Source organism: Gambusia affinis, linkage group LG22, assembly GCF_019740435.1.
Source record: "Gambusia affinis linkage group LG22, SWU_Gaff_1.0, whole genome shotgun sequence".
NCBI lineage: Eukaryota > Metazoa > Chordata > Actinopteri > Cyprinodontiformes > Poeciliidae > Gambusia > Gambusia affinis.
In genome coordinates, this window is record NC_057889.1 from 7,345,040 (window position 1) to 7,365,739 (window position 20,700).

The 20,700-nt window shown below is 36.9% G+C and overlaps 1 protein-coding gene across 1 annotated transcript in view; it reads left to right on the top strand.

Moving 5' to 3' along the window:
- Positions 1-17,586, top strand: part of gphnb (gephyrin b) — a 160,192-nt gene extending 142,606 nt beyond the window's left edge. Inside the window, exons 13-27 of the mRNA XM_044107236.1 lie at positions 2,044-2,100; positions 5,513-5,555; positions 6,502-6,639; positions 8,846-8,938; positions 9,236-9,291; positions 10,402-10,521; positions 10,645-10,703; positions 11,652-11,805; positions 13,246-13,367; positions 13,789-13,876; positions 14,082-14,155; positions 14,273-14,337; positions 14,461-14,564; positions 15,864-15,960; positions 16,208-17,586. Of these exons, the coding sequence (XP_043963171.1) occupies positions 2,044-2,100; positions 5,513-5,555; positions 6,502-6,639; positions 8,846-8,938; positions 9,236-9,291; positions 10,402-10,521; positions 10,645-10,703; positions 11,652-11,805; positions 13,246-13,367; positions 13,789-13,876; positions 14,082-14,155; positions 14,273-14,337; positions 14,461-14,564; positions 15,864-15,960; positions 16,208-16,341 (1,404 nt within the window). The 3' untranslated portion in view covers positions 16,342-17,586. The remainder of the gene's footprint in view (positions 1-2,043; positions 2,101-5,512; positions 5,556-6,501; positions 6,640-8,845; positions 8,939-9,235; positions 9,292-10,401; positions 10,522-10,644; positions 10,704-11,651; positions 11,806-13,245; positions 13,368-13,788; positions 13,877-14,081; positions 14,156-14,272; positions 14,338-14,460; positions 14,565-15,863; positions 15,961-16,207) is intronic.
- Positions 17,587-20,700: the final 3,114 nt, after the last annotated feature.

Consider the following 20,700-nt stretch of genomic DNA (forward strand, 5'->3'; position numbering starts at 1 on the left):
CGATCTGTGTCTTGCTGTAGCTGCTTTTAGCTGCCATAGATCTTTTTTTTTTCTTACATTTAATTTTCCCGGTTGCTCTTTTTTAGTATATTATATGGATAGTTCTAGCACAAATTCTATTGCCTTGCAAATATCTAAGGGTTTCTAATATAAGTACACTGAAAAGGACTTGAAATCAAGCAAAAAGAGCTTAATATTAACAAAGCAATTATAAATACATGCGATCTTCAGTCAGTGATGTAAAATTAACATGCATCTATCACATTGTCTGCTTTAAAATACACATATTTTTTTAATTGCAGTAGGAATCTCTTTTTATTTTTTGTTGTAGCATATTTTGATAAAGTGAATCAATAAAAGTTAAAATTTAGTTGATTTTCTATTGCTTTTTGCATGTTCATCCAATAGGGAATGGGCTTTTCCCAGTTCGGTGCACAGTGTAGGGATGAGGGATGGATATGATGCTGATGTTATATCTGATTTATGCGACGAGGAGCTAAAACAGGAGTTCGCCCAGGGTGTAATTAATTCAGAAACACATTTTTGCTGATTTGATAAGTCAGGAAATTCCAACAAAAACATAGATGCATCACTGAACTAACCTAAAAGAAGAATTATAAAGTTTAGAACTGCAATTGAGAAACTAGATGAGGACCAGAAACCCCACAAAAAGTGAGGACATAATATATGACGTTAAAATTTCTCCAAAGACCCTTTTCATGCAACTGTTTGAGATTATAGTCTTGTAATAAGATATGCATGTAATTAAAAACATGTCTTGCTAGGGAGGCCAATAATCTACAAAGTCTCTGTGCAAATCTGCATGTGTGGAAGATTCCAGTTTGTTTGTGGTCACACAACAAGATGTTAGAAAGCTCAGGGCCCTGGTATCTGAAACCCTGAAGTTTGATGGACATTATCAAGGGTCACTTCATACAAAAATGCATGACAAAACAACCCCAATAAAAACACCACCAAAAACCAGGGAGACCAAGAATAGCAAAATGACCCAGATGCAAGTTTATTAATTACAAAATAGAGTGCCAGAGGAAGAATTTCGACACTGAATGCTTCCATGACAAAAGGGACCAAATTTAAGTCAAAGAAAAGCAAAAGTGAGAAGATGGTGTGACTTTAGATCATGCTTACAGAAGGTAGAAAAAACAAGTCATTATATCTTTAATGAAATGAAATGCATCAAATCTATATCCATAAAGTTCCATGTTCAATGTCGGATACCTATATTTTTCTGATTTCATGAGTCTTTTAATTCACTTTTTTATCACAATTGGAAGCTATACTTATTTAAGAAGGGATAAAGTTATTTAAAGGCTATGTACATTGAAAACTGAGATGATTAAGGACAGGCCTTTATCAGTTTTAAAAAGTAGTAATTTGAGTTTAAACTTTTACATTTTTGATACATAACCATAAAAATTATGCAATATTAAAATCCCTCTCAAGAGCAAGGCCAAAGTAAAACCCACAATTATCACACTCTAAACTGATATATTTACAATTAACTGATTGCTGAGTACAGAGTTAGTCGGCTTGATAGCTTTTTCTTCATTTGGATTAATGGACCTTCAAGGAATAAAATCACTACAGAGCAATAATTTACTAAGATGAAATCTGTTCTAACGCAAAAAAAAAAAAAAGAAAAACACACACACACACACACTTGGAAACCAGAGAGTAATTTACACTTAACAGCTTCTCAGACTTGAATGAACCAAATGGGAATAAACAAAAACAGTACAAACATAACTTAAAGGATGCAGGGTTAATAAAGTCCAAATTCTGCAAGCTTTTACCGATTGCCATCTTCAATGAGGCCATATGAAAACCCCCCAATTTTTTGTTTCTTTTTTTACCCCCTCTCTCTCTTCCTCTCATTGCTGCACCTGCCAGGGTTGCTTGTCGTGGTGGATACCTGTCTGTGTGTTTGTTCCTCCCGTCTGTTTGCCATGTCTGACTGTGCTGTTGTGGTTGCTGGGACAGATGCACTGATGCCTGTGATTCAATGCTTTATCTCCACTATAGCTCCATTGTAGGTTGGAGGTGCTTAAAGATGATCGCAGGAGGACCTTCAGCTCTCGAGTAACTATCCCGCCCCCTCCCCTTTTCCCTTCTCCTCCCTTGCCCTTCCCTCAACCCTCCTCACAGGAGCGCGCAAATCAAATGCCCCGCTCTTTGCCCCCCTCCCCGCCCTCTTTCCCTCCCTCTTTGCCTTCGCTTGCCTAGCTGTTTCTCTGGCTATCACTCACCGTTCTCACTTTTCTAAATCGTCTGTTTCTTGTTCTCGGCCTGTCCTTCGTTTACTCCCGTCACTCTTTGTCTCGTTATTCCTTCACTCACTCTGTCAGGAATATTATCCTCTCCGTCTTTTGTCGTTTCTCTCCATCTCTTCCTCTCTTCCCTCATCTGCCTGGCTATCTCTGTTTCTGTCTCTCCGGTTAACGTGGTCTGCTTTAAGTAGTTTTTGTCTGGTGTGCTGGATGTCTGTTAAGTAGTTGCCATTGAGACCGCTTTATTGGTCTTTACTGTTTTTGTTTAGTTTTGTTTTTTGTTTTTCTTTCTTCTCTCTGCTATGTCGCAGCTCTGTAATTTAATGAAGTCTGTCCCATTTTTGAAATTTTTTGTTTGTTTGTTTCCGGGCTGCGGGATCACATCATGCTGATCGCCATCATTCCTCGCCTCTCTTGGCTATCAACTCACCTTTCCTGTCTTTTTCACTCTCCATCACTCCCCACCACCTATTCTCCACCCTCTCACCTTGGCTGTTTGGCGTTGCAGTATCAGCTTAGGGAGGGGAGGAGACAGCAAGGGGCGGGTAGGTGATTAGAGAGAGACCTTCACCTTCACCATGGGTGTCTCAGTTCTCCATACATCACACGCCACCCGCATCCAGCTTGTTTTTTTTAATGATTAAAGGTCACAGAAGCCATTGAGATGGAAGGGATGACTTAGAGAGATCCCAGAGTGAGTGAAGGGCATGTTAGGACAAAGCAGATGATGACTGCAAACTAGGCAGTTTCAGCTGACGCGACTGAAAATTAAAGTTTGACACACAGGGAGACTGACGAGCCCTTAGTTTGTTCTTTAATTTGACCTGTATTCTTTAAGGTAAATAAAAGATAATTTCAAAAAATATGAAAGCTGTAGCTCAATTAACAGCATTCAGTCATTGTTCTTCTTGTCTTCCTTTACCACCATGACTGAGATCCCAAAAGCATAAGAAAACATCCTACATGCAGACACAAGCAGCAAAATGCTAATCGTGCACCACATTTTATATATTTCATAAACCTAAGATTTTAAGTTGTGCATCAGAGTCGTATGAGTTCATAATATTTTTAAAATGGTGCTGCAGGAAGATATCACTTCACCACATTTATGATATTCTTATTGCATATAATTTAAAAAAATGTGTTGCATTAACAAAACATTGTCCTTTTCTTCGTTTTTGTTTTTTTTCCAAGTTGTGCTCCAGGGTTTTAATAAATCCCACCAATGCACAACATTTTTTAAACTTGTTAACCACTACAGATCATTTTAAAACTTCGTTGCATTGATAAGGTCCTAAAATATTTAAAAAATAAAAATGTATTACAGGATCTTAACAACGCACTACTTTTATTACATCATTCTGAAGGTGGAGTTGGAGAATAAGATTGGAAATATTGATGGCATTTGCAACTGTGATCTTTCTCTTTGCACTTAAGTACAGATTCTATGAGTTCTGCAAAATGTGAATTGGTTGCTTGTGAAATAGAAAAGGTTACTGTTTTATCATTACAGACACTGTGAAATCAAGAGTGCTGTCCAAATACCACTTCACATATTAACAATGAGACACATTTCAATACATTTGTTAATTTTTTGTTCTCACTAATCTGCTTATGAACACAACTATAGCGAATTACAGTCAAATATTTAATTAAACCATTTTGTATAGGTTTTATTAATTGAAGACCTGTAATGTGATTTAAACTTTCCCTTTAAAGCATGTTTGAGTAATACTAGTCAATAAACCTAGTAAATAAATAAATGCAGTAACAGATCAGCCTATACAAAAAACTGAATTTTTTTCTGTATACGATATTAAATCTGATTTTAGGTCAGTTTGAACATTATTACACATAAAGGAAAAAGCCTTGCAATCCTGAGAACACTATTCCAGCTGTTCAAGGACTGGTGCACATCACAAACTAGTTTGCTTTAGTTACAAATTGTCTAATGACAGTAAAGTCAATGTTCTGTAGGGACGATCACAAAACTTGATTGCAGCCCTATAGAAAATTTGTAGTCAAAGCCAAACAAATGCATGTGAGCAAGTCAGCCTGCAGAACATGTTTGACACAAGTCATGTAGTTCAAAAGCAATTCTACTAAATACAAAGGAGGTGTGATGACTTTGAGGAAAAGCAAAGATAAAAATTCTCACAAATCATTTTACTAATCCTAAATGTTAGAAAGTGGAGAAAAAATAGATTTCTATGCTGTGTATTTAATCATGTATCTTTAATGAATATCCTTATGTCCAGTGGCAGCACATGAATTTTAAAAAGAGACTCTAATGTGTTTTTAGTGTAAAACAAAATTTTTTCTCTGTTTTGGCATATAATTTATGTAGAATCTTGTGTAAGCAGGTACTTATTTAGCTGCTATCTGTCACCTTTTGTCTAGGTGTCACTAAATCCTCCGCACTAACAGTACTTCTATAGGAAGAAACATTCAATTTAATCATATGTGAGAGCAATCTACTCCCAAATAAGGGGTTATATTTTAAACATGTTGCGAAAATCTGCTTTGCATGTAGTTTCTACAGCCAAAGAGAATGTTATTAATTTTGGTTCACATCAACAAAACTACAAAGTTGCCATTTTCCAGAACAAATCCATAAGACTAGGGTTGTAATTACATTGGCATCATGATGTTTGTTACAGAAAACGTTTTTTGTGTGTTTTGCTGGAAACTCACCTAATTTTATCCATCTCTGCTCTCCTCCCCACTTCACCATAGAGTTACGAGAAGCTCCCACTCAGCATCCAAGATTCCCAGAGGAATCTTTCCATCCCGTGCCACATCTGAACAGCCGATCAATACTCAGCACAGCATTTTCACTGCATTCAATGTCAAAGTCGATTTATGATATGATTTTTGTGATGTGATTATCGTCACTCTGTATGTTGTTGCATTTGTCCATACAGTCCTTTGCTCTCTTTAACGACAGCGTGACATGTGAGCGCCTTTATCTGTGATTATCACTTGTGCTGTTAGTTTAAATGTTTAAAACGTAAAGTGGGAGATGCAGCCATCTCCCCTAACAAAGAGCACAGTGTTGTGTGAAGTAGCTTTTGCTAGTGCTTTTGAATGTTGTACGACCAGCCTGTCACCTCGACCGTTTTAAAAGATCAACTTGGTTTATTTCATATGACTTCATTTCAAAAATTACCACCTTTGTTGTTTCTCTTTCTCTCTGTTCCCCTGTTGTCTCTATCCATCTTCAGGTGCAGTCACGATGCAGCAGCAAAGAAAATATCCTAAGATCAAGTGAGTTCTAACTACTTTCTTCTCCCGTCTGCTCTCCCAAGCTCATAAATAGATTCAAATGTGTGTGTTTTCTGTGTGTGGCTGCTGTCTTATGATTATGCATCCATGTGTGTGCCAGCAGTTGTTAAGCTTCATGTTAAGCTTTAAGAATATGCTGCAGAAGCGTAAGTGTATGTTTAAAGGAACGAAAATTAGGTCAAGGGAAATCAAAGCGTGGCGGCTATTCTTCACTGGGAGGCAGAGAAGCAGAGGGGGTGAGAGAGGTAGGAAGAGATAAAGACGGAGGGAAAGAAAGCAGATTACGCATTAGTTACACATAGCTTTGTTCCTTTTTACGTTTGGAATTATTAGAGAGGTATTATTAGATCATCGCAGCTGCTATCGAGCATCTGAATCATCCAGCTGTGCTCCACAGCATGTGAAAACAAACATGTCAGTGTGTCTTGCCAACCTCTGCTCATGCAAATTGTGTTCTTGCACAGATACACCTGCATGCAGAGGAGAAAATAAATCTTTTAATCCAATCCTCCTGTTAGTGTGACTGTTTAATTGTATATTTCAGACTCTTTTTTTTTGTTCCTCAAAATGCACAAATCATTTGCAATCTGCTTCAACTGCTAGCTTAAGTTATGCGAACTGATAAAAGTCTGTTTTAAAAATTAAAAAATGAAGACTTTTAAAGGTAACGCGTTTGCCTCTGGAGATCTGGAGTGGTCCTGTTTCTAACATCGTTTACTCTTATGTGACAGAATCCCAACGGAGCGCTCCGTTCAAAGTTTCTAAATAAAGATCTTAAATGCTAAAAACCTTAAGCTTAATGTCTTTGAAGGAACATCTTGTCATGTATGTTTGAGAAGTGATGGTAGAGTGACACCCAGACAAGAATATTTAGGTTTTTTGGCCAACTTCTATATGTCGGTGTGTCCAACCTTTATCTTACCCACAGGTCACAGTGCAGTGGACATCACAAAAGTTGCCCGGAGACACCGCATGTCCCCTTTCCCCCTTACCTCCATGGACAAGGCCTTCATTACTGTGCTAGAGATGACCGCCGTCCTGGGCACTGAAATCATCAACTACAGAGGTAAGGAGGCAGACGCTCCTGAACCAGGTCAAATTTTCTGCTTATATCATCTTATTCCTCCCTCTTAGTTTTACATTAATTAACATCAGTTCCTTAAGGCTGCTGGGATGTTAAGCTCTAACACATTCCACTGTGAGGACACCTCACTGAATCAGCTGTCTCTGTATGCATGAAAAATGTCAATCTCCATGACACAAATTTTCTTGGCTGCAAGGGCATGTGCATAACAAACAAATCTTACCTAAAAATAGCTGCAAGCAGCAATGTCAGGGCCATGAACTTCAATTGGAAAGACAGTCAGCATTACAACTTGATCAGCCAATGCGTAAAAGATCTTTTTTGACAATTGTAATGGACTAACATGTAGAAAATTTAAGAATGAAATAAATGTTAACATTATTGATTGAATACTATCTGATAACCCATGTATAATTAGGTAAAAATTACCTATTTTGATCTCTCTTATTAAGACCAAACTCTATTAACAATCGCAAATAAAGTTCAAAATACATTTTTCTTAATCATTGCAAATTTTGCTTTAGTCAGGTGACCTCAGTAGACTTTCAGAGAGTTTTCCTAATGATACTCTGTGCATAGGTATGAATTTGACACAAGCCACACATCTTAAAAGGCTGACCAAATGTATATAACCTTTGAATTTGAGGAAAGTCACAAAAGACTTCCAAATAAAATTTCTCGCTAAGTTTTCAGGCATTTAGCAAATATAAATTATTTTTGCTAATTCTAGCTAAGCTTAAACAAGAGAAGTTTGGTCTGATTTAACTTCACAGCAAAGAAAAAAAAAATAAATGTTTGTCTTGTTAGTTTGTGTATTTATCTGGTTTCAACTGTGCATTCCCGCTTGTCTTTCCCTTCTTTAACAGAAGCTGTGTAAATAAAGCAGATGAATATTAATCATAAAGTATAGCATGTTTTTAATATCAATAGCAGTTTTGTATTCTGTGCATTTGACTTATCTTGCACAAATATCCACATTAGGCTACACAAGGTCGTGTAATCCTTCCGGCAGAACAGGCCAAGTTCTGGTGAAGGGTGACATGGAGCCAAGCTGAGGGCCAGAGGGCAGAACACAGACTCAGCCTTTAAAAAAACAATGTAGAGACGAGCACCTCTGGCAGTAATGCCCTCAACACACTTAAATGATGACAAAAACAACCCCAAAGTTTAAAAATATGTTTTATTTCATGATGAGGTGCGGCTCAGTTACAAGATTTGCATGTACAGAGCAAAGAACGGGACAGCAGGGAGGTAGCATCGGGAAAATGAAATATTTATAGAGACAGCATCTGGAGAAGCTCCTCTAGTGAATATGGAGCAGCCTGAGTGTATGTGTGAAATGTATTTTTTAACAGTTCATTGACATCATTTATGTTTACAATTTAAAATTTAGAAAATGCACACCAGCTTGGCAGCTTGTTGCTTTATGCTTTGCTGTCACCTGACCAAAAAGCAAGATGGACACACAATCAGAGATGTTTTGGGGAAAAGAGCATATCCAACTGCTGCAGCACGTCACCTCTGTTCTATTTTTAACCTCAGCTCAGCCTCAGCATATGTTTCCAACAGGCTGTTTAAGTGGCAGCTTGGAAGGAAATGTGGAAAAAAACAACAGAATTTCTCAGATGAAGTGCTGTTAAAGACTTGGACAGAACCTTGCAGCTCCTCATCTGCAGCTGGGATGAATCACTTACAACACCGTCTTATAACTGGTGTTTAGTATCTGCATGACTGTGGGCGTCTTTGCATGTACATGTATAATGTTTTTTTTTTTTTCTGGGTTGATATCAAAGCTTAGATCTTTCATATTAAACACCCACATCATCACAGCAATAAAGCTCAAAGAAGAGCTGTATTTATCCACGGAGCATCTCAAGGTATTTTTGTTGGATTTTTTTTTTGTTTTTTACTTCACCCACTCATACTGTGATTTCTTTTCCTGCGTTTCTTTCTTTCATTGAGCTGTTTCGTTTTGTGAGTCTCTGATCCTCTTTCATTAAAGTTTGTAAGTTCCAACCAGAAGCAATGTAATAAAACCGAAGCACGAAAACCTCACACACGTCGCTCTGTGTGTTCGCCTAAATTGGATCCAACATCTCACCCTTTACGCATCTGCTTCTCTCCAGCTGTCACCATCTTCCTCTCCTCCTCACTTCTTTTCTATGTTCTGCTTTTCTCTTCTCCGCAGATGGGATGGGTCGAGTCCTGGCTCAGGACGTTTATGCCAAAGACAACCTTCCACCCTTTCCTGCTTCAGTAAAGGATGGATATGCTGTGAGAGGTGGGGACAGTAAATTATGGCTGATGGGTTGTTCTTCTCTCAACACAAAATCTTCTATCTTTTTCAAACTTTGCTCATTTTATGTTTTATGTAAAAATCACCTAAAATGCATCAAATGAGAAATTAGACATAGATATTTACCAAAATATCCATCCATTCACACGGGAATATTTTATTTTGCGATATTGGATTTGTCGGTTTTTGCCTTCTTGACTTAAAAGTCAATTTCAATGACAAACCAATGAAATATTTTTATCTCCTCTCATGTCTAAGTTATTTAAACCTTGTTTTTCTCAGCTGCTGACGGCCCAGGTGATCGCTTCATCATCGGAGAATCCCAAGCTGGAGAGCAGGTTCGTTGTGCTTTCACAACAACATCCTCACATTCTGTCTTTGGACATAAAATATTTGACTAACAGGTTTATTGCCTTTGCTGTCATTTCACAACAGTATTTTCCGAATAGTAAGAAATTTCCCCTCTAAATGGAGGATAAACTCTAAACACACCTAAACTTTAGAGATTAACACAATGTGTGCTCCCAGACATGTGCTAGATTTTGGATTTTATCAGAAAAGCTTTATTTTTTTCATACTTGATATGTTTTGATCAGGCAGTAAGAACACTTGAACCTTTTTTCCACAATAAATGTGACAGTAATAGCTTCATAAGAGTATGAAAGCAGTCACACCTTTTAGTTGACTCCTCATGGCTTTACTCACACATTTTTATGAAAGTAACAAAAACTGTATTTCACATTCTAATATTTATTTTTAAGGTTAGACAGCATTTTAGACTTCTGTGATCGGTGGATAAAAGCAGCTTAAAACAATCTATTTTCTCCATGTTTAAACTAATCAAATCAACAGGAGTGTTTTTTTTAGACTAAGACACAACCTAACTTCTTTTTAGAAATGTATCTATTTTGTCCTGCATGCTAAATGTCACATTAAAGGCCACCACTTTAAACTTTCCTTCTCCCTCCAAAATCCTAGACTTCACACTAATTCTATCCTCTGCAAAATTACATTTTAAGCATACAAACATGGGCAATTATTGTATAAATGGTTCCCTGAATGAGCCCTTGCTGACAGATTACCAATTAAACATTTTTAGGTGCTTTTATTTACTTTTAAAAAGTAATGTTTGAAATAAAGGTTTTGTTTTCTTGGGGGTGAAAGTTTTTGGGGGTTTTTTCCCTCAGAGTAAAATAACTTAAATTACAAGTTTCAGGGTGTAATCAAAAGAACAGTTCATATTGGAGCTTTCTTTACTACGTATAAAAAAAAAAAAAAAAAAGTTTTAGTAACTGTTGACAATGGTGCTGTATATGATATAAAGACTTGCCACCATTACTGACATATTTCCTTGTTGTCAGAATCTATTTGGCCACTTTTAGTCTACATAAGTTCTTTTCTGGCTTGTCCATGTTGTAATTTCATTTGCCTTCTCTTTGCATGTGAAGCCCACCCACACAGTGATGCCTGGGCAGGTGATGAGGGTAACAACGGGGGCCCCTATCCCCTGCGGTGCAGATGCTGTTGTCCAGGTGGAAGACACCGAGCTCCTCCGCGAGTCTGAGGATGTAAGCGTAACCTTTCACCCACCATAAAAGCAAAGCCCAACAACAGTGAAATGTAGAACTAGATGTTACCAGGCTTCAGCAGCTTAACAGTATCTTTTTTCTGGTATTTTATTTGTTATTTAGGGAACAGAGGAGTTGGAGGTTCGAATTCTAGTACAAGCCCGTCCAGGACAGGACATCAGGTTGGTTAAAATCTGAAAAAATTAGAACAGCAAATACCGGTAAATAGCATTTGTTTTAATTTGCCTAAAACAGAAAAGCCTTCGTGACAAAAAACAAATTCCTATTATCCTTGAGGTGCACTGTAATAAACAAGATTTACGTGTAATTATCATGTAACATGGACTTTATCATAATCAAATAGGGCAGTATTTCCCAACCCTGGTCCTCAAGCCACACGGTCCTACATGTTTTAGAGGTTTCCCTGCTTTAATGTACCAGATTCAACTGATTGCAGTTCAACAAATGCCTTTTAATCAATCATCAATTGAAATCAGCTGGACTGAAGCAAGGAAATACCTAAAACATGCAGGGCAGTGTGCCCTGATATTTTACTATGTGATTATTATAAAACTAAGTTTAACTAAAACTAAGGGGGTGAAATGTGGCAAATTTTATTTCAGCCTAATATCTTATGTCTTTGTTCATCTGATGGTTGTCATATTATGTTTTTGTTTAATGTTTATAAACTTTCCTTGAGGAAACTTGTGTTAAAAAAAAGTGTTCTTAAACACTTTTTTTAAACATTTTCCCTGGAAAAATAACTTTTGGTGAAGCAAAGAGCCAGACTGTCGCACTCTTTCTTCAGTGTTTATGGTTTCTCTGCTTTGACCTGCTCAAAAGTGTCTTATTTTGTAAATTGTCATATTCTGCGCAGAATATTAATAAACATTGGTGGATGATTTTCACCTCAACAGTGCTTGGTAACACAGAAAACTCTTTCTGAATTTGTTCCACTCAGATTTCTGTTCATTTTGCTACCTTGTTACTTTACATTAATTCTAATTATGGCCAGAGGCCAAAGGAATGCTTAAAATGCACAGCATGTCTCTAACAGAATGTAAGAACAGCCTTACAACATCATTCAGGGATTTTGCAGCTTTTTTAATTCGGTGTTTGCATCTCCACAGGCCTATTGGTCATGACATCAAGCGTGGGGAGTGTGTGCTGGCGAAGGGCACCCATATGGGCCCCTCTGAAATTGGCCTGTTGGCCACTGTTGGGGTCACAGAGGTGGAAGTGCAGAAATTTCCTGTTGTGGCGGTCATGTCCACAGGAAATGAGGTAAAGCTAAAACTACAGTGTTTCAGTTATGACAAATGTTTGTGTTCCCTACAACCTTCACAGAAAATCACATTCTGGGTATAAATTAGCAGGTATTAAACAATCACGTTGACATTTTTATGCAAATGGATTTCATATTTCCTTCATCAGCTTTCCCATCAGATTATCTGTTAGAAAAGAGGATTAAGTTGAGCTCAGATTTAATGTTATTCTGCAGCACTCACAAAATGATTCTAATTTTACAACCAATAATTTGAGAACATTCTTGAATATCAATGCAGTAAAATTAATTCTGACGTGTGAAGCTGATATTTATAGACACGCTGCATAAGGAAGTACATAGAGGTACATAAATCCGATTAAACTTTTCCTGTTTCAGGTCAGTTAGGAATACTGAAATTATTTCTATTTGCTTAATGTCAGATTAATGAGAGAAAGATTATAAGAGAGGCAGCTTGAAACAACATCCTATTTTGAAAGTCCTTCGTTCGACATATTATGTGGGTGTTTCTGCAGGAGGAACTGGTGCACTTCTCACAAATAGATTGTACCATGAAGAAAGGCCATTAAGTGGAAATACTGAGGCAACATTTCAAGACATTTGGCCCAAATGGATCTTCTAAATAGACAATCGGCCTAATCATACTGCCAAAATAGTTACAATGTGCCTTAAGCTTTTGGAGTGGACATCACAAAACTCTGATCTCAGTTCCATAGAAAATCTGATGGTAAAGCCAGCATACAGATCTTTTGCAGTTACTCCATGTTTGAGGAGAAATGGGCCAAATTTACAGTAAGCTATTATGAGAAGCTTGAGGAAGAATGCCTAAAATGTTTGACCCTGTAATACAGTTTAAAAGGTAATTCTGCAAAATACTACATAATTTTTCTATTATTTCTCAATTTGAAGAGTAATATGTACACTTTTTCATTTAATATATTTTGGTCATCTTGACTTTGCTAAAACAGGAAAACTTTAACTGATTAAATATCATACAGGTGTCCTGCTATCAACTGATCTAAACAGACAACTTGTTCTACATAAAAAAAGTTAAATGTTCTTTTTCTGTGTCTAACTTTTCACGTTTCATCAAATCAGACCCAAATTATATTATCTGCAGCTATGTGTGTGTCACAACAAGACTTGCAACTCTAAGAGTGTAGAGTAATTCTCGTTATCCTGTGACATGACCATTGTAAACATAGTATTGCAATTTTATGACATTTTTCATCACCTGTGGCATTTTATTCAGTCAGAACCTAATTATTTTGCACACATTCCAAATACTAAAGTATGCCTTTATGTTTGTAACCAAAAAGGATTCGCGACAAGGGTAATTAAATACTCTCCCTGTTAATTACTTGCTTCTTTATCCACTTTGTTAATTTCCATTCCAAAACATGATCCCTATCATGTTGTGCTACATTGCTTCTTGGTAGCTGCTGAACCCAGAGGATGACCTCCATCCTGGGAAAATTAGGGACAGCAATCGTTCCACCCTGCTTGCCACAATCCAGGAACATGGCTACCCTACTATCAATCTGGGAATCGTTGGGGACAAGTAAGGTTCACATTAAGTCTGCGCCAGGCCTTCTTTCATAAATGGCCACATATATTCATACCCCTTAAACTTTTTCTGGATTTTGTCAATTTATGTAAGCCAATATTTTATTTTGATCCTGTGTGATAGACCAGCAAAATGTTGCATAATTGTGAAGTTAGAAGGAGACTAAATTTGATAAGACAGCATAAATAACAATGTGTCTCATTATCCAAACCTCCTATCTTCTACTATATAGTTTATATCATAGCATATAATCATAGCATCCTGAAAAAATCTTCTTCACTAATGCTGCAACATGATGAAAAATAAGAACATTATGCATTGCAGATTTTTTTTCATGGAACTTTCTTTGTCTCTGAAATAAATTGGTAGTTAATGCTTTTGTGTATTTTTTGTTTCTCTGTTTTATGCCTTGCAGCCCTGATGACCTTTTGAACGCTCTGAATGAAGGCATCAGCCGTGCTGATGTCATCATCACCTCAGGAGGAGTGTCCATGGGAGAGAAGGTACAGTTACGAGGGGTAATAATGCTGTTTTACTGACACCTTGTGGTAGATAGCGAGATAGCAGAGAAAAATGTAACAAATTTCAATAGTATTTGGAGATTTTTTATTTTTAAAGCACAGAGAATGGCATTGGATTTCAATGTCATTTTTAAATTTGTTAAGAAATGTGCATTTTATAATTTTGCCTTTTAATTGTATTTTTCAGGATTACCTCAAGCAGGTGTTGGATATTGATCTTCATGCTCAGATCCATTTTGGTCGTGTTTTTATGAAACCAGGGTAAAGCAAACAGAATGTGATTAATTATTGAGACTGTTAAAATCAGTTGTGTTCTTCATAATTATTTTTTTCTGCAGTGACATTTGTTGTTTTATTGTTCTATTTGGTTTTTTTCAGTCTCCCAACAACATTTGCCACCTTGGACATAGACGGTGCTCGCAAACTAATCTTTGCCCTCCCAGGTAGTGTGTGAAGTTGAGAGAAAGAGCGATTCTACCAGCCAAGTGCACAGACTCGTTACTCAGATATTTTTCTTTGTGTTTTCTCCTCTCGTCCTCCTCCCTCTGTCCGCCCGTCTGTCCTAGGAAATCCCGTGTCCGCTGTTGTCACCTGTAATCTTTTTGTCATCCCTGCTTTGAGGAAGATGCAGGGTATTTTGGACCCCAGGCCCACCATCATCAAAGCGAGGGTAGGACTCACCAAGCATATAAGGGAAGCCAAAAACATCTCTTGGGTTTTATTGCTGTACTTTCAGTGCACAGGCATCAAACTACAAATAAATAAATAAATAAATAAATAAAAATCAATGTTTGCACAAAATACTCAAGTCTTGCTGCATCTTAAATCATCAAGTAATTGTGTTTTCATCATCCTCCGGATGCATATTTATGACCACAACATTTTGCTGTGACTTGGCAAAGACATCAGCAACCCCAAGGCCTGATCCTCTGTCTTGAATATTCATAACCACAAAGTGGGTAAAAGAAATCACTAGAATATCATGCACCCAGAGCAGGCTAAGCTTATGTCCCCCATCAAGCATTAACAAGTAAAGGATTTGGTTTCCTGCCATTATGCTTGCCATCCAGCATGCATCTCTACATCAATTGTAATTATAATGCAGTTAGAAATCAAGGTGAATATATTAGTGCCACTTTTGCTGTAGAGAAATTAATAGTCTTAAAGCATAGTTGCATTCGGGCAATTTTCCCAAGCAGATAGCATCAGATTTAGATTAAATCTTTCCCCTTGCAAAACAGACGCAACGAGGCAACTATATTTTATTGGCCTCTGGTCTTTTCATCTATGTGGCATATTTTAGTGCTGCCTTCAGCTGTTCTTGTCTTGGCCAAGACACCTTGTAGATGACATTTTAGGTATGAATTTAAAAAATGAGCCAGGATTACATTCCTGGCTAATTTTCCTCTGGCATAATAAGACACAAATAACAAAAACATACCTTTAAGAATAATAAAAATATATCAATATTGTTTTTATACAAAAAATTAAAACAAGACTCTTTAACACCATGTAATTGGTATTTCCTAAATGGAAGCTGCTCCAAAATTATTAGATTACATTGATTCTTATTGGTGCTATTATATTACTTATGCTTTATTTAAATTTTGATATGGACTTTAGAATAAATTGTCATTGTCAAGTTTTTATTGTGCAGAATATTACACAATTATTGTTTCTGTGCTCTTAACTCACCAACACAAGTATAACAATTTCATACTAGCTGGTTAATTAATCTGTGACAGTTAAAAATTGAGATAATTTACACTGCTGGATTTGCATTAAATCCTGACATTTTATTTTTGTCTGTGTCATGAGGATTGAAAAAGCACTGAACTCTAGCAAACTACCTGAAAAGTGTAAAATAGAAAGCACTTTAAGAAAAATCGACGAATTTTAAAATATGCCCTACATTTATGTTTGTAGGGGTTTAATAAAGCTTTAACTTGTATGTTTGTTTTCTATTTAGTTGTCATGTGATGTGAAGCTGGACCCTCGTCCTGAATATCACCGCTGTATTTTGACGTGGCATCACCAGGAGCCTCTGCCTTGGGCACAGAGCACAGGTACAACAACATAAAGCAGCAAAAAAAAAAACTTTGAAGAGCAACAGAAACTTTTTTGAAATAGAGAAAGTAGCAACAAACTACCTTGTCAGTGCTTAAAGTGCTGACAAGTAAAGTAAACATAAAGTAAAGTAAAAAGCTGTAAGCTATGGCGAACTCAAACTGTGCATCTTTTTTTTTTCGACAATGGCTTTCTTCTCATCCGATGTAAATAAGTACAAACTTTCTGTTTATGGTCTCCTCGCAGGGAACCAGGTGAGCAGCAGACTGATGAGCATGCGCAGTGCCAACGGGCTCCTGATGCTACCTCCAAAAACAGAGCAATACGTGGAGCTGCACAAGGGCGAGGTGGTTGACGTCATGGTCATTGGACGGCTATGATGTCATCAGAGGGGGACGCCGGACGACGTCACATATAGCGAGCGTTGGAATGGGTGGTTCACGGTGCATGTCCACATATCATTGACTATTCTGTAATATGCAACGGCACAGCTAGTTTTTATTGATTTGGATAACGTTGAGGTATAGTCAACATCTTGATCACAACCTAGATACATATTTAAAAAAAATAATTTAAAAAGATTATAGTATTTCAAACAAAGAAAATATAACTTTTAATGAAAAAAAATCTAATTATAAAAAGAGATTTATTCTGTAATATATTATTATGATTATTATTCTTATTATTATTATCATTATTCTTCTTATCATTATTATATTAAGGCAACTTTGTTCCTTTCATTGCAATTGCTTTGTGTGTTCAATGCTAGACCTTATCTATAGCAGTAGCATTTTAATAGACCGCTGTAGGTGCCTGCCAGGACAAAAAAAATAAATAAAATTATTATTTTCTCATCTTTAGTGGAAAAAAAAAAATCAGTTTTTTGAAAGTGAAGAAAACATGGAAAGCTCCAGATTTCCTACGGTGCTCAGTTTAGAGGAAAGAGGCTGCATATCAAGGCCACCTCCTCCTCTGAGGGCCCATCAAGGTGACACTTCTGTTTTTTCCCTCATTAGTATGCATCATAATGGCTTCACAAAGAGCTTTGCTTGTTGTTTATCTTGTGAGTCTTGTTTATGTGCGCAGTGCCAAATGCCTGGACAGGAAGGAGGCGATATCGGGAGGGTGAGGTGTGTGTGAGTGTGTGTGGGGTGGGTAGGAGGGTGGAGGGTGGGTTGGGGGAATTAGGGGCACACCCACGCCAGCCAGGGCCAGACCCTGAAGCTTCCTTATATTCACTTAAACTCCAAACCCCACCAAGGTGACAAGATGAGCTGGGGAGAAATTATCATTTTTGTTTTGTTTTTCTTTTTCTTTTTGATCAACTATTTAAGAAAAAGATTAAAGAAAAGAAACAGCTTCTTTAAGTGCTGACAGCCTTTTTAACCAACTTCACAAGAAATGTACAGAAAAAAAAAAATAACCATATTGTACAGATATATGTGACCAGCACTCCTAAGGAAATTATTAAGCAATGAGGAGACATTGATCAACGCTGTACAATAACATTTTCTGTAATGATATGAAACTGATGAAAGAGACTAAGATAATAAAAATCCTTGATCATTATGTAAAAAAGGGTTCTTGTTGGCTTTTGTTTTTTAATAAAATATATCTATGGAAAATGTGGGAGGTTTTGTCATTGGTGCAGAAGGTTTTTACAGCTGATAACTCGGACTTTGTTGAAGAGTCTTTGTTAGACTCTTCAACAGAAGAGTCTAACAAAGATTCAATTGAACTGTAATGAAACTGGTAAAAATGTTTATATCTGAGAAAGTGTATGTGACTGCAATAAGTGGTTGATTTTGAAGCAATCCTTCATACTAACTATGTTGCTCTACCAAATACACAGTGCAAGGAGTATTTTCGATGGGAAATTAAAACCAAAGATAAGACATAGTTAATGACATAAATTGGTCAATGATTCGAAGGAAGAGATGCAGAATCACTGGCTAATAGTACTTTCTACAGGAAAGAAAAGCAAACAGAACACAGAGATAATGGCATCATTAACTTGATCATATAGGAAAGATACAGTTGAGCACCAAAGCATTGAGTCTTGGCTACTTTATATGAAAATGAAATACCAAGAGACATAGTACGAATTACTACATCCATAACTACAACCAGGAAAGCTGCTACTGGACCAAGAATACTTTCTTTGCTTTGATTTTTTTGAAAGAAAATCAAAACGGAGAACATGACCAGTGACTCCATCCCAGAAAGAAACGCAGCTAAATACAGAAGCATCTAGCTAAGAGAACATCCAGGAAAGAGTGACGTTAAACATAGTGACACTCGATACAGAGTAATTTCTATGTGGAAGCTTAACCAATGGTTCCTTTCAAGAAAGTGACACAGTTTAGAAACACTAAGCCAAAACTACTTTCTATGGTGGGACAAGAGAAAAGAGCATAGATTTAATGGGAGACGTTGTTCATTCATTGGCTAAAGTCCCTATTGCTGCAGGGATCTTCATGGTTCTATGTTGCAGAATTCAGCATGCAACCAAACGGGTCCCCACATAAGCGAAGGGTAGGGCACACAAATACACTTCAAAAGCACTTCAAATCTGTGGAGATCCTAACTGGAGGCATCTTGAATTTTAAGAAAGCACTCAAGTCAGTCCATAGACAGAGAAATGAAAACACAGAATAACACTGAGTAGCTGCAGTATCTGAGAAATTAAGGATACCTTCTAAGCATAATGTCTCAGTGCAATTTAACTAGTCTGAAGACAGCAATGTGCACATTTTGGAAAGTGGTTTGAGACAGGAATGTTAATATCTGTTTTTGAACTGTTAGACGACGCCAAAGCGCCAGGAAAACATCCTTGTAGGGAGAACATACAACCTCTTAGCTTAAGGTATCAGCCAATATTTAAACCAGATGTAAACCTTTTTACTTTAAGATAAGAATCCTCTTTGGCTAAACTCTTAAGCTGAGATAATACTAGAGTGTTGATCCTGGTGTGAGCAAGTTGTGGCTGCGTGAAGGAATGTGTGTGAAAGGGACATTTTCTGTCTCTGCTCCCCAAGTGAGGAAGGTATTTTATGTGCATTAATGTGGTTGTTGTTTTGAAGGCTGCCTTATCAGAATTAATCATGTAATATACATATTAATAAGGAAGACATACAAATGAGGGCCATGAATAGTTTCAAGGCTTTTACAAAGTCAGCAAAAAGTGAAGGGACACACACAGTTTTCAGTCTGACAACTCCACCCATAACATGAGGTCAGAACTAGATTGTAGGCAGTAAAGCTGTTGAAGTAAGAATGTAGTAATCAGATGGCCCACAAACAGTCATTTGGAGCTTCACTGTCCCAATTATGTGTTCTTAGAACTGAATGGTTCAGACAGGTAGCCACCTGTATATGGAAAGGGTCTGTCAGAGGTAATGAACATGCAGCTAGCCCGTGTCTCTTATCAGCTTCTTGAGAAACATTCTACTGCCAACTTTGCAGAAGAGGATTTCACCAGAAGCCAGTAAGGGCAAACCTATATTGACCATAAGGAATGGAGCTTTGGAAATTAATACTAGGGACCATCTTGGACCTTCCAACAGCAAACCACCCACAAAAGTAGTTCATAATTGTTTAGTGAAAAGAAAATGATGCATCTTTTTAAGTCAATAGTTGGTGGACTGTTCCTTTTGATTCTATAAAATTCTATTTTTAATGCCATTTTCTAAAATATTGTCTATTAAAGGAAGTCTAGTTAATTGCACCGGGTTATCTATGTAATAAAATTCTCACTGTAGATAAGATTGTCAGTTCAGTGTTGTTTATGGTTGGTGTCCCGCTGGAAGGTGAACCTCTTCTCCAATTTAAAGTCTTCAACAGCTGTTCTCTCAGAACTGTACTGTATTTTCTGGATACACTCTCCCATCTACTCAGACCAAGCTCTTTGTTCCTGGTAGGGTCTTCACATTTTGCTATAGTTTTGATTATTGCAATGCAGTCTTAGCTTTCATCTACAGGTAATGTTAGCCAGAATGTTTGATTTTGGTCTCAGATAATGAGAGCATCTTTTCCATGTGTTTTGCTGTGTTTTCCACATGCCTAATCCCAAATTTAATATGTTAATTTTCTTAAACATTGACTAAATTACATTTTTCTCATCTTTTTTTTATGCTGGATAGCAGCATAATTGAGCTGCATTGAAATCAATAGCTACAAACCACATGAACTTCTTTTCAAGAAAGAAAGTATTTAGGAATCAAAAACTGGCAAGAATGAGTCTCACAAGGAAAAGAGGTTGAAAGCAGAGCTGTCAGAAAAGATTAGTCTAACAAAAAAATGCAACTGGGGGAAAAGGCAGCTCTGGTCTTCTTCAGTTTTCTTTATTTTCCCAAGAAGTGCCTAAGATTAGATTATTTCACCTCACCTCTTCCTTGCAAGATGAGATGACAGCACATCCTATAAGGTGGAGATTGTTAATGTCATGATAAGAAAGTAGACATTTTACTATGATGATGAATAAAAATTGGGTAAATGTAAGAGGATCAATAAGATGAGGACAGTCAGAAATGAAGAGTAATTCTTTTACACTACCAAATGAACCAAGTCTTCATGTATTGTAGGAAACCACGTGTGTCTAATATTCTTGAATATATTGAGCAATTGAGATAAAAAGATAAATGAAGTAATGTCACTCGTTAAAGCAGGCCTGTGAATATATGCACATATATATTCACTTTTAATAAAAACTGTGCCATTCTATGTATATATTCAGCAGT